Below are 12,533 nucleotides of genomic sequence, written 5' to 3'. Positions count from 1 at the left end.
GAGAGAGAGAGAGAGAGAGAGAGAGAGAGAGAGAGAGAACAATAATTGTGTAATGAAGGGAAGGGAGAGTGACCTAACTGTGGGAGTGGGACAAAGTGGAATTGGTCGTATTCCAGCAGTAAGCCTATGTTTTTATAGGTAAGCAGTCAGAAGGTCCTATCCCTACAAGTTAAGCCAAGGGGCCATGCACCCTTCCAATTCCACGTGCATGTAATTCAATCCAGCCCACGAGTGAAAGAGACATGCACATGGATTCATATCCTTCACAAAAATCCATTATCATTGGGCTGTTCATGCTCTTCTCCTTCTTCTTCATTTTTTTTTTTTCTGTGTGGAGGCTAGGCACAGAACGTCATCCGGAGACCAATCAAAATGTACCACATCAACAGTATCGAGTTGCAGTACCGAGATGAGGTACCGGACATAGGGATGACGTGGCGTATTCTGATTGGACTCTAAATGACGTTCGACGTCAGCATAGAATAATTAATCATTTGTATGATCGATCTTGTTTTTGACCAATTAGATAAACTATCTAGCTAGTTGACATGTTATAAGAAATTTCTTTGAATCAAAATGGTTTTTTGGATCATCTTGAATCCCAGTGAGTTTGTTTGTTCACTTTTTTTGACCTATTTATTAAACGGGTAGAGTTTGAATCAAAGAGATTTAGGTTATGTCGGGTTTACGTTAGATCCAAATATGATCCGTTAACCTATTTTGACATCCCTATTGTATTAAAACCGAAGCCGAGTGCAAAGGTGGTTGATACACGTGAATCTTCCTATTACACATGTCAATGAATGATCTATCTCTTCACCATCAAATCAAAACAGTGCTGACGAGCAAATTTTCTTCTTCACGTTCAAATGATTCGAAGTGACACCAAAGGACATGAATTTCCTGCAAGCGTTCAAATTTCCACTGTCTAAAGTTAGCTCAAGTCAGCTCAAATGTTCCCCATCAATAAAGTTTTAAGAAAACTACAGGCATGTTTTTGGCGAGCAAATATAATTATCTTATTTACAAATATGATTACAATGAAAGTAGTTATTATAATAAAATTATAAATAATAATTATAAATTAGAAGATAAATAATAAAAAAATTAGTCTATATAAGATATGATTTTTTTAATATTTTTAATAGTTTTATATTTAAACTCCTGAATTCTAATAAATTTGATTTACATGTATTTTATATAAATATTTTTTAAACGAGTCAGCTCGTGAGTTAACGAGTCAAGTCGAGGCTGACTCAAGTTTGACTCGTTAGCTTATCAAGCCTGACACACGAGCCATTTATCAAGTTAAGTTCGAGCTAACTAACGAATTGGCTTGACTCACTTAGACCCCTAATCTATGATGACAGTTTATAAGTAGCGAGCTTTATTAATTCTTTATCTCATACTTGAAAGTAAGATATTTTTGTATATAAAAAATATTTCATTTAAAAATAAAATAGCTAATCCATAAAGATAGTTCACCAACTGAAAGTATTATATTTTAAAATTGATCATTTTAGTATGAAGATGAGGGATTTTCTAATTAAAAAAAAAATAATAACTTTTAGCATTAATCTTTCAGCTTTTTAAAGCAACTTTTTAATGCAAAAAAATTTATTTTTTGTACTAAAAAGCTGTTTTAAGAAGCCGTACGAAAGCCGCCTCAAACGAAATCTAAGCCAATGGTGGTATGCGAAAATGATAACTCCCAATCCATACTTTTCCAGGGTTTAAACCTTTGTCGGAATCATATTGCCTGCTTATAACTTGTGCAGGTACAACACTTTTCCATACCCTATGTATTTGGATTTCTAACGCATTTGAAAATTTCATTTAACACCAAAATTTACATTCTTCAATTCCTACAGGACCCAGGAACATTTTTTCCCAGATGAATGAAGCAGATTTGTAATGTTTTTGAGGTCTTCTTATGGTAAGTAAGTATATACTGCAAGATATTTCCACAAATTTATTTGAGTTGACTTGTAATCCTGATGTGGTGCAGTCAAATGAATAAAATTTTCTATCTCCTCCAGAAATGGAAGAAAAGAGATAAGGGATTGGATTCTGGAGACCCAATTATTGAAGAACACAAAGGTATAATAAATTAATAAGGCAAAAAGATAGGAAGTGATAAAATAGTTCAAAGCCAAAGCAATCTCTAACTTCTAACTTCTGAAAGATGGCAGCAGCAGCAGCCAAAGTTTTTAAGTATTCCATGTGACCACCATGTGAGTTCAAGTCACTGAGTCAGTGAAGGATGGGTAAGGCACAGTCTCCAATAGATACTCCACTGTATCTTTACCCTTGCATTACCGGAAAATTATTACGTCCGGTGTCCGGATTCGTCATGACACCAATCCAGACGTGCCACGTCATCAAAATACACCTGGTCCCAGCGTATTTGGGTGACGTGGCGTGTCTGGATTGGATGTCTGGACGTCCGGTGACCAGACGTAATAATTCGCCTGCATTACGACCCTTCTCTTTTCTCTGAAGTATTTATATGTAAGGCTCCATACAAATATTATACAAACTTAAACGTTTAGAAAACTATATATAGTTTCAACTTTGGAGTTTAAACTTAGGCTTCGTTTGGGACGGTTTTCTTGTTGCGTCTTAAAGCAACTTTTTAGTTCAAATAATTTAATTTTATACTAAAAAAAGCTGCTTCAAGAAGAAGTAAGAAAACCGTTCTAAACAAAGCCTTAGTAGTAACCAGAAAGGGTGGGCCTAAAACACCATGTGCTTGCATGTGGAGTGTCTCTGCTTATGTAAGGACCCACTCTTTCCCTACACCAAAATATATAGATACTAAGCTCAACTTCAGATTAAGATCATTCAGCTAGCTTCAACCTTTCTCCTCTTTCTATTCATATATAAGAGTACCTAAGATTCTTCTCCCTCTCCATATTTCTTCCCATTTCCCTACACCTCTCTTCTTATCAGGGACTTCAACTGTGAAGGTACTAGTATATATAGCCACTTGAGCTTTGCATGAGCAAAGTAAAGTGTCTGCAAATCATTTTTCTCATAACAATGCAGGCTGCTGACCTTTCGTTCCATCGAATTTTCCTCAAGACCATGTTCATGGGTCTCAAACTTGGAGTTTCATCCAGAAAGATGAGCTATCAAGAGAGGAAGAGAGTCATAAAGCTCTCAGCAAACATAGCCATGGCGGTCGCTGGCAATGGCATGAATTGGAGTCGTGCATTGATCATTCGCCATGCGAAGCATGAGAAGAACAAAGTTCTTCTGAGGAGTTTACTGGGAAGGAAAAGGTATGAGAGCATAACCGAGCCAGGCTTCGCCCCGTTGAACTTTACTTGGCAAAAGATGATAATGAAAAGGAGATTTAGAAGAACTAATTCAATTTTAAGAAGAGGAGCACATGCATCTAATGGTGCAACTGCAAGAGTTATAGCTCGGTCCATGGCCAAAAAGAGAACAAGAACTCTCAAAAGCCTTGTGCCAGGAGGCGAGTCCTTGGATGATCTCTCACTGCTGGGTGAGACCATAGACTATGTCATCTCATTGCAGACTCAAGTCCATCTAATGAGGCTGCTCACAGAAGTTCTTAGTGTCTCAAATCTCAGGTATATCTCTCTTAAAACCTTCTCAAAAAAACAAAAAAGCAAAAAAAAAAAAATCCTAAGCAAGTCTTCATATAACCAGTTCTTTAAACACATGCAGCCCAAACACAAAAGGAGGAATTTCATGAGAAAGTTCAGCAGAATACTCTATGGAGAACGCCTGCAACCATTCACTCAACGATATAGCAGGATAAATTTGTATGTCTACTACTTGAAATGTGAAGCTAAGTTCGTATCGTTTGCATGTCTTCTATATATTTTCTAAAAAAGACTTGGAAAAAGGAGTTGGATAAGAAGTCAAGTGTTAAGCAAGTTATATTTTATGTAGTGTGAGATTATTTTGCACAAAAAATATATGTGAGATAGCCATGATTTGTCTAATGTGCTACCAAAATACTTGTTGACTAACAAATCATGCATGAGGCCCCATCACCAGAGGTAAAGACAACTATAATATTATAGCTTCAAGAAAGCTGAAGTCTTGAGGAAGAGTTGAAGCAAAAATGGTCCACCATCGCCATGAAGATGCTTTATAGGAAGATTCCAAGGCAAAGGGAGTTTTAAATAGTTTTCCAAGCTAACCAAACAAACACTATGATGCCTTGGCATATGAATCTTCTGGTAAAATGGACAACACATGAGAATGGCTCATAAATTCCTTCACAACAATATTAATTAGCTATCGGTTTTGCTCTGTATAGATACTACTAAGGAATACAGAGCAAAGTCACTATTCGATTTACTTTATGATAAATGCAATATAAATTTAAACTAATTATCTATAGATTCAAAGGCTTTGAAATCCATACTGACAATTTGTTATATTGAGATGGATATCAAAGCCATAAATTTGTTATGAGATGAGTACACTATAATTTTAATTGATTACCCATCTATTACAATCTTATTAAGGAAAATCCAGTAACTTTAGGATCCATCAGCATCAAAACTCAAAATTTTTCATAAAAATTGGGTCATGACGGGTCTTAACGACATTGGATTTGCTTTAAGATGAGTGTAAATTTTATACAAATTTTGATTGATCGATTACATATATATTATACTCATATCATCAAAGCAAATCCAACGGCTTTGAGACCAAATTTTGATTAGGATTGATCTCAAAATCATTGGATTTACTTTGAAATAAGAGTGCAATACTATTTTTGACTGTATTTCATTTATCTCAAAATAAATTTAATAGCTTTGAGACTCATACTAATTAAATTTAGATCTGAATATCCTAACTCAAAATTTTTCAAAATAAAAATCCTGAGCTGCGCTCACCTTCTGTGTAATCTCCTGATGAAGCAATAGCTTCCTATATAATAGTTTCAGAGTTCATAAAAACAATTATTTCCCATGATGAGCTTGAGCTCAACTTCATCCAAATCCAAGACTTTTCTTTTGAACAGAAAAGATTCTAAAAAGAGAATGTCATTAAATGCCGATACAGCAGGGCCAACATACCTAAAAACTAGTAATAAGTAACAAAAATCATGATAATTTTATAATCTCAGAAGCTGACTGAATTCTTCTTTAGAAGGTTGGCCACGTACTATATGAAGACAAGAACTTGAGACAAGACATGTGGAAATAGGCCAGCTCTCGCTAGCTCTACCTTGCCAATTATGATATAATCCCATAAGGAGCCCACTTACCACTACTACATCCACCATTACTTTGAATGACAGATCATCTGTGATACAGTTGAAGAAATCATACAAAGACAAACAAAACATAACCTTAACACAGGAAGTTAATTACAAACAAACAATACACAAGCCATTGCACCTTAGCGATATATGCACTCTTGTCCCTGTAACAAAGAATTACTGCAACCAGAAAGAGAATATGACTAACTACATAATTTATCAAGAGCATATAAATATATATGTACCAGTTTACAGTTATCAGTATCCACAGGGAAATTTGTGTACTGGCTCTTCAGGTTCTGACCATAGAATAGGTGATCAGATAGCTCACCTAACATTGTTCCATTGTGTATGAATGGGACATTTTTCTTTTTCTGTTGTACCCTACGAAGTCATTCTGCAAGTTAATACTGACACTACAGGAAAATCAGTCATTACCAGAAAGAAATTTTGACGATAAGAAATTCGCCGGAAATGTTATCTCATTGTATTCCGTCGGAAAACCACCGGAAAATTCCGCCGATAATAGGTGATTTTCCTGTAGTGTGATGCATAAGAAGTAAAAGGAAAGAAAAGTCAAAGTTTGTTCCTCAAATGTTACCATACGTGTTCACTCAAGAAGCAAAGGAGGACAGAATAGAAGTCATAGATCAAATCAAATCGAATTGAAATAGGTAGTACTACAACTGGAAGAAACTCTAAAGGGGAGCATGCAAAGTGTTCAGCTGAGGACCACGTAAAAATAACAGCTTTTTTCACATTAGAAAGCTAGTGGATCAATTAAATGATTGTGCCGTAGAAATTGAATGATTTTGCTGAAAAAAGTTTTCAAGTATGAAACTACTTAAAGTGAAACGTGAACGTGGTTGATGCTGAGCCTTCATCCTTATCATTTGATTAGTTTTGGCTTCTATTGCAGCAATGGGTCACATGTCATTGATGTAGACTGGAAATTCGCCTATTCACAAATAGGCCTTGTATGTGATGACATTAATTGAGCTATAAGATACAATTTAAAGCTTTCTTAAAAAAAATATTATATTAGAGATAAGGTATAACTTATGAGAAGTATAAGATAAAAAAGTGAAAAAAAATAAAATTATATAATTTGGCATGCATAAATCATAATAGATGTAAAAGGTCCACTAATTAGACCAGCAACAAAATTGGAAAGATTTGAAAAAAAGGGATACAACAAAGATAACCTCATGAATAGCTCTGTATATAAGAATTTGCCTAAAAAATAGCACATCTCATGTAGATTCAATAGAAATTAAGGATAACAATTCATAACGTCGACCACAAGAAGCTATGAAAAGACTAAGGATGATTATGTGATGATGATTTTGCAACTAACTCATTGATTTTGCAAGTTGCACAAGTGTAAACAGGACTGGATAATTGGCGGGGGAGAGTTAGAAACCAATCCAAATTTTAGACATTTTGAAATAAGGTGCATGAATATATTGGGCTATTTTTATTCTAAAATATTAGATCTTGATGCACAGGTGTGAAATCCAAAATTTCACACCCGGGTCTTATGAGTGAGTTTGTATTCTAGGTTAAATATTCAGAAAGTAGATCAAACAATGGATAAAGCACTTCCTAGAAATATTATCCTTATTTTATGATCCAGTTCTAGGTTTCTCGTAAGCATAAACCCTTATGATTAATTGACCCTTTCGGTGATAAGAGAGAACCTTCAATTATGGCCAGTCGTTAGCACTATTTTTTAGGGTATAACAACAACAACAAGTTTTGGTTTTAGGGCTATAGAAAATTTGCACCTATTAGCTTAAAGCAAATGATAAGCGGAAATGATGACGAACCCGATCAAGATCTTATAGTTCCTTCATTTTGGTTTATCATGATTCATAGTTTACTTAGTTAGCATAGGCACTCAACCCAACAAGACAAAAGGATCTTTTTCAGCAACCATGGGTTACATTGCCTAAGGGAATCTTATACATTAAGGAAAATATTTGCCTACAGGTACCTACATCATAAATAACATACACATTATTGTGAGTTTAAATTGACTTTAGCTAATATAAAATTTTGTGCCCTATCAGGTATGTAATATGATTCACCACTCAAGAGTTTTGGAGTAATTAGGAAACATATATTCAAGCTTTAACTGTGACTGTAATTTAATGGTGATATTTTGCACCTAACTACTTGGTTAGAGAGCCTTGTTCATAACTATTTATCTAAGGTGTCATTTGATGAGAAAGTTATTAGTTAGCAGACACGTGCTACATCCATACTATCAAGAGATTATTTGAGGGTGAACATAGAGATATGCTAGACATGACATTCACTCTTCGTAAGTTGATGTTACTCTTATATTATTACCTTGACCAATGGTTTTAGAGGATAAATGTTTATTACCTTAAGTTTGAAGTAGTCGATTTTAATTTTAATTTAATAGATTTCATAATGATTTTGGATTTTAAATTTTCATTAGGATTTGGACCCCAAATGATTTTGTTTTAAGATTTTTTGCCATTTTGAAAGTAGAGTTCATTCGATTAAATATTTTCTTTTAACACAGTCATCATCAAAATTTTGAATGTTTTTATTTTGTTGCTTTGAATATTGTCCACCCTACCTATGTGCCAGTATAGGATTAAGTTCATATGTTAACTTTAAGAGTTGCTTATAGGATGGGTTACTTATTTTAATGCTCACTCATATGGTAATAGAGTACATGTGACATGAATAAGATTAGATAAGAATTCTAAATATGATTAGCTTATTTGATGTTTGTATGATTTAAAAAAGAGACTTAAAAATTAAATTTGTAGTGAGAATTTGGTGTTGACCTCATTTTTGTATGAGGTCATTTTCAACCCCTTCCTAAGTTTTGGACCTTAGGTTTCTTTGGATTTTAGATCCTAGGATCTTCCTAGTTCCTAGACCTTAGGCCCAATCTAGATCTTAACTCAATTCAAACCCAGAATCCAGGGTTAAAGACTCAGGTCCTAAAATCCTTTCTAGATGATTTTTTTATCACCTTGAAACACAGTCAATTGGCATCTGGTTCAGGGTCTGTCAATTTCATATTGATATGACATGTCTCTAATGCCAACCCTCCAAATTTGAACTCATTTGGAGGACTTTAAAACCATAAACTTAATCCAGTTTCAAAGATTATAAAACATTCAAATATTTATAATCCATGTCACTAGACCTTTCACCCAGTGGAATTTAAATTTGGATCCCCCTCTAACCCTTTGATCACTCTCAATACCTTGATATTGACTTGTTAAGCAATAATTCACATCTCTTTAGATTCAATTTGACCCAAAACTAACTTAAGGCCAAAATGCCCTTAAAGGGGATTTTTGAACTTTTGGCCTAAACTCAACTTGATTTGACTCATCAACCTTTGAAATCTTCTCCAATTATTTTTAAATAATATTTAGGACCTAATAGACCCAATTCCAAACAGTCAACTTGGTTGACCAGGTCAACCTAATTTGACCTTATGACCCATTAAGGGTTAAAATGGTCATTTTGACCCAAGTGACCTCTCTACACCTTGACACCCCATCCATTAGGTTCATGAGACCAAGTGGAATTCAAGGGACCCAACTCTTAGTCCTAGGTCAACTTGGTTGACCAAGTCAACCAAGTTTGACCAAATGACTCATACACCTCCCTTCATCTAAACCCCTTTGACCAAAACCATTTCAATCCCATTTAAACCCATGGAGTGACTCCTTAGACTTCCAAGAGACCCCTCTTAGAGATCCAAGTGTTGGGCTCACTTGGGTTAGCCTTTTGGCTTGACCCAAGTGCCCAAAGAGAGGTGTATGAGCGCTATTTTCGACAAAAAAATCCGTTAAACTTACCATCGGAAAGAGCCCTATTTCGTCTCAAGCCTGTTCCCCTCTCCCATTTCATATTTTTTTCTCTCTTGAATGCAACTCTCATCCTTTATATCCCTCGTCACCGTTCAAGGTGATTTCTAGCCCGTTTTCCTTCATTTTTTTTGGGATTTGAAAGGTAAAACTTCTTTTCCTTGATCATTTTCAATTTTCTTAAGATTTTAACCGCTAGAAATTATTAAAAATGCATTTGGATTTGAATAAAGCTTAAATTTGCATTAATTAGGATATTTTTTACAAATATTAAGAACTTTCATTTGAGAATACATGTCTATTGTTAGAAACTAATGGTGGAGAAAGATAAGTAGGGTTTAACTATTTAAATTTTATTTTTGTTTTTAGGGTTGTTATATCAAGTTAGCCAAATTCAAGTGGAATGCTTCATAAATAACACATTATTGTGAGTTTAATGTAGCACTTAATCTCAATAGAGTTAAATAAACAAAAGAGTACACTTCCAAGTCTAATGTTATGAATTAATGGTGGAGAAAGAGAAGTTGTGACTTTTTTTTTTTTGGGTTGTTAGATTAAGTTATATATGGATATTTGAACTCACAGGTCTTGGATGTATAATAGATTATCATCAAGATGAAAGTCACTCACACATAAATTTATTAAGGGAGTTGAATATTTTATTCACATATATAGTATGCCAACTATATTCATTTTTATCAGATAATATATATGTTTAGGTGTCCTTGCTCAAAGTATAAAAATAAAACATACCTTAAGCCCGATAAGGTTAAACTTGAATTATATTGTAGAGGATTTATGTCTGGGTATTGATTTTGGACCTCACATGGAGAGTATGAGCCACATTCAGATTGAATTTAAGTTTTTGCCTGTCCATCTTAAATCCCGATGGAGCATATTCTTTCAATTAAGGGGGTTTTCCTTTAGAAATCCATTAAATATTTTTGACAATTTTTTTTTTGCCGTTAAATATTTTCCTACGCTTGATTTACCAGCAAAAAATCTTATGTTGGAAATCCTCCAAAAAATACATATTTCTAACTGTAAATAGCTGATTTTGACAAAAAAATCAGCCAAAATTTGATGATTTTCCTGTAGTGTTCCTTAAAATGGCGATGATGTGATGATGGGAATGACAACTCTTATATGAAGTCACGTGGCTATGATTGATACTAATACAATATATATGATATGAATGATACAATATGTTATGAATGGTATAATATGATATAACTATGATTGAGATTGGCACAATAGATTGGCTCAATATTCATTTGTTGTCAAATGAGGTAGGTGTTGCTTGGAAGCACTAAGAGAAGGTGTGCTCGTGCAATTGAAGGTATCCTCTTGGAGAGATGTATATGAGTCATTGAAAACTAATGATTGATGATGGTATACTTTTTTTTGGGGAATTTTGGGGCTTAGCCCGTATATTAAACCAAAATGATTATAATGAGAAAAAAAACCCCTAAAATTTGGGGAAGAGACAAAACAAAAATACTAATATCCAGAATGGGGCAAAAAGAAGACCGGACTCAGGAAAAAGGAACTAACAAAATAAGTAAAAGAGCTTATCAATCATTGAGCATTATCAGCCAAAACCGAGAAACCACTCTTCCCTGGTTGCCAAAAGGATCAATAAAAGGATAAAATAGTGAGCCTTGCCCAAGAAAAATGCAATTCCGAGTGTAATGTCTCCAGGCCATCCAAAGGGGGAGGCACAAATCCCTGGTTGCCGTCAGAAAATTCCAAACAACCCCACCACCAATAGTGCATCCGAATAAACCAACTGATAAGAGCAGGTTGGCCAAGGGAAGAGACCAACCGAGGCAACAATTTCAACGCATCATTTTTAGTTCCACTCATCATCGTCCGGCTGAAGAGGAAAAGCTCCCTCTCAAAAAAAATAATTAAGTAGAAAATCGAGAAGACCATCAAAAATCAGCAGCCCATGAAGCAAGAAGGGAAGGAATCCTGAAGCAAATCAACATTTTTCCAAGTAATGGTCTTAGCATGAATAGCATGAGTAATCTTTCTGATATAGGCGTTAATAGAAATTTCTGAGGCAGCAAACCGCCTTTTATTACGATCCCTCCAAAGGTAATAAACAGAGCAGCAAATCACGAAATAATAAAATTTCTTCTCATAAGTTTGAAGTAACAGATTTCCCTCAAAAAATCCAAACACATGAAGCAGGGTCGAACAAAGAAAAAAAATTTGGAGGAGGGGAAGAAGAGAGAAAATAACCAGAAACGTATATTCACATTGAAAAAAATAATGGGCAGTACTTTCATCCTCAATCCTGCAAAGCGGACACAAAAAAGAAATTAAGATGTTTCTTTTTGCCAAGATATCAGCCGTTTTAAGACTGCCTAAAAGAGCCAACCACACAAAAGATGAGTATCTTAAAGCATAAAGTCGGTGTCACACAAACTTTACCCACGGAACCTTATCAAGTTTAGTATAAAACTGCATGTAAAAAGTCTTAAAGCACTGTTTAACTGTGTCAATCCAGGAAATAGATGGGTTAGGATGCTGCAATATTTGGATAGAGGCAATTCAGTTCAGCAGTATTTGGCCGAAATGACTTGGAAGAGAGCAAGCCCCATCAGAAATAAAATCATTAACCGTCAAGCCAAATGCATAAGTGGGCTGCATAAAATCAGAAACATCAAAACCATCACACCAGGGATCCCATAACATAGATAAATTACTGCTTTCACGGACAATGTGAAACCGAAGGGTCCCTTTGATCCTATGAACAATGAAGGAGAGGAGATGTGTTTCCAATATTTAGAAGTTTTGGGAAGTATTGTCTTTCAAGGAGAAATAAATTTAGATCTTAGCCAACAAGCCACCAGAGAATCAGAATTAAAAAATCTCCAAAGAAAAAAAACTCCAAAAGCAAATTGAAGTGATTCGATGAAAGGCAAGCCAAGCCCGCCAAAGCACTTAGGGGGACAAGTATTTTTCCAAGACACAAGATGCAATTTCTTTACCGTAGAAGAGCCATGAATGAGGAACTTTGAGCTTAATTTATCAATAAGCTTACAAATCTATTTAGGTATAATAACCCCTCTGATCCAATAAGTAAGAGTGTTGACGATGGTGAACTTAAGGAACTGAATTCTACCTGCAAAAGACAAAATTTTAACTTTCCAACCTTTGCTGATGGTATACTTAATGCAATGCATTTCATTGTATAAAATGTAAATATACTTCCTTCTTTCATGTTCACAATAAAAAAATCAAATATAATTTGTCAAATATATAAATTTATTTTTATAATTTGAACATTTTATTAATATGATCAATATTATAATTACTTTTATTAACAACATTTATTAATTTATGGAATTAAATAAATATAATTAATTTAGACAAATTTGACAACATTTATTAAGTTATAGTTTATT

At 34.4% G+C, this 12,533-nt stretch overlaps 1 protein-coding gene across 1 annotated transcript; it reads left to right on the top strand.

Annotated features, from left to right (window-relative positions):
- Positions 1–2,854: 2,854 nt before the first annotated feature.
- LOC110099679 (transcription factor IBH1-like 1) lies at positions 2,855–3,892 on the top strand. Its single transcript, XM_020826899.2, has 2 exons — positions 2,855–3,599; positions 3,697–3,892. The coding sequence occupies exons 1-2, from the start codon at positions 3,001–3,003 to the stop codon at positions 3,722–3,724; spliced, it is 627 nt and encodes a 208-aa protein (XP_020682558.1). The 5' UTR covers positions 2,855–3,000; the 3' UTR covers positions 3,725–3,892.
- Positions 3,893–12,533: the final 8,641 nt, after the last annotated feature.

The sequence above is a fragment of the Dendrobium catenatum genome, unplaced genomic scaffold (assembly GCF_001605985.2).
Source record: "Dendrobium catenatum unplaced genomic scaffold, ASM160598v2 fragScaff_scaffold_1427, whole genome shotgun sequence".
Classification (NCBI taxonomy): Eukaryota; Viridiplantae; Streptophyta; class Magnoliopsida; order Asparagales; family Orchidaceae; genus Dendrobium; species Dendrobium catenatum.
Note: the sequence above shows the minus strand (reverse complement) of the source record. Positions and strands in the feature narration are given on the sequence as shown.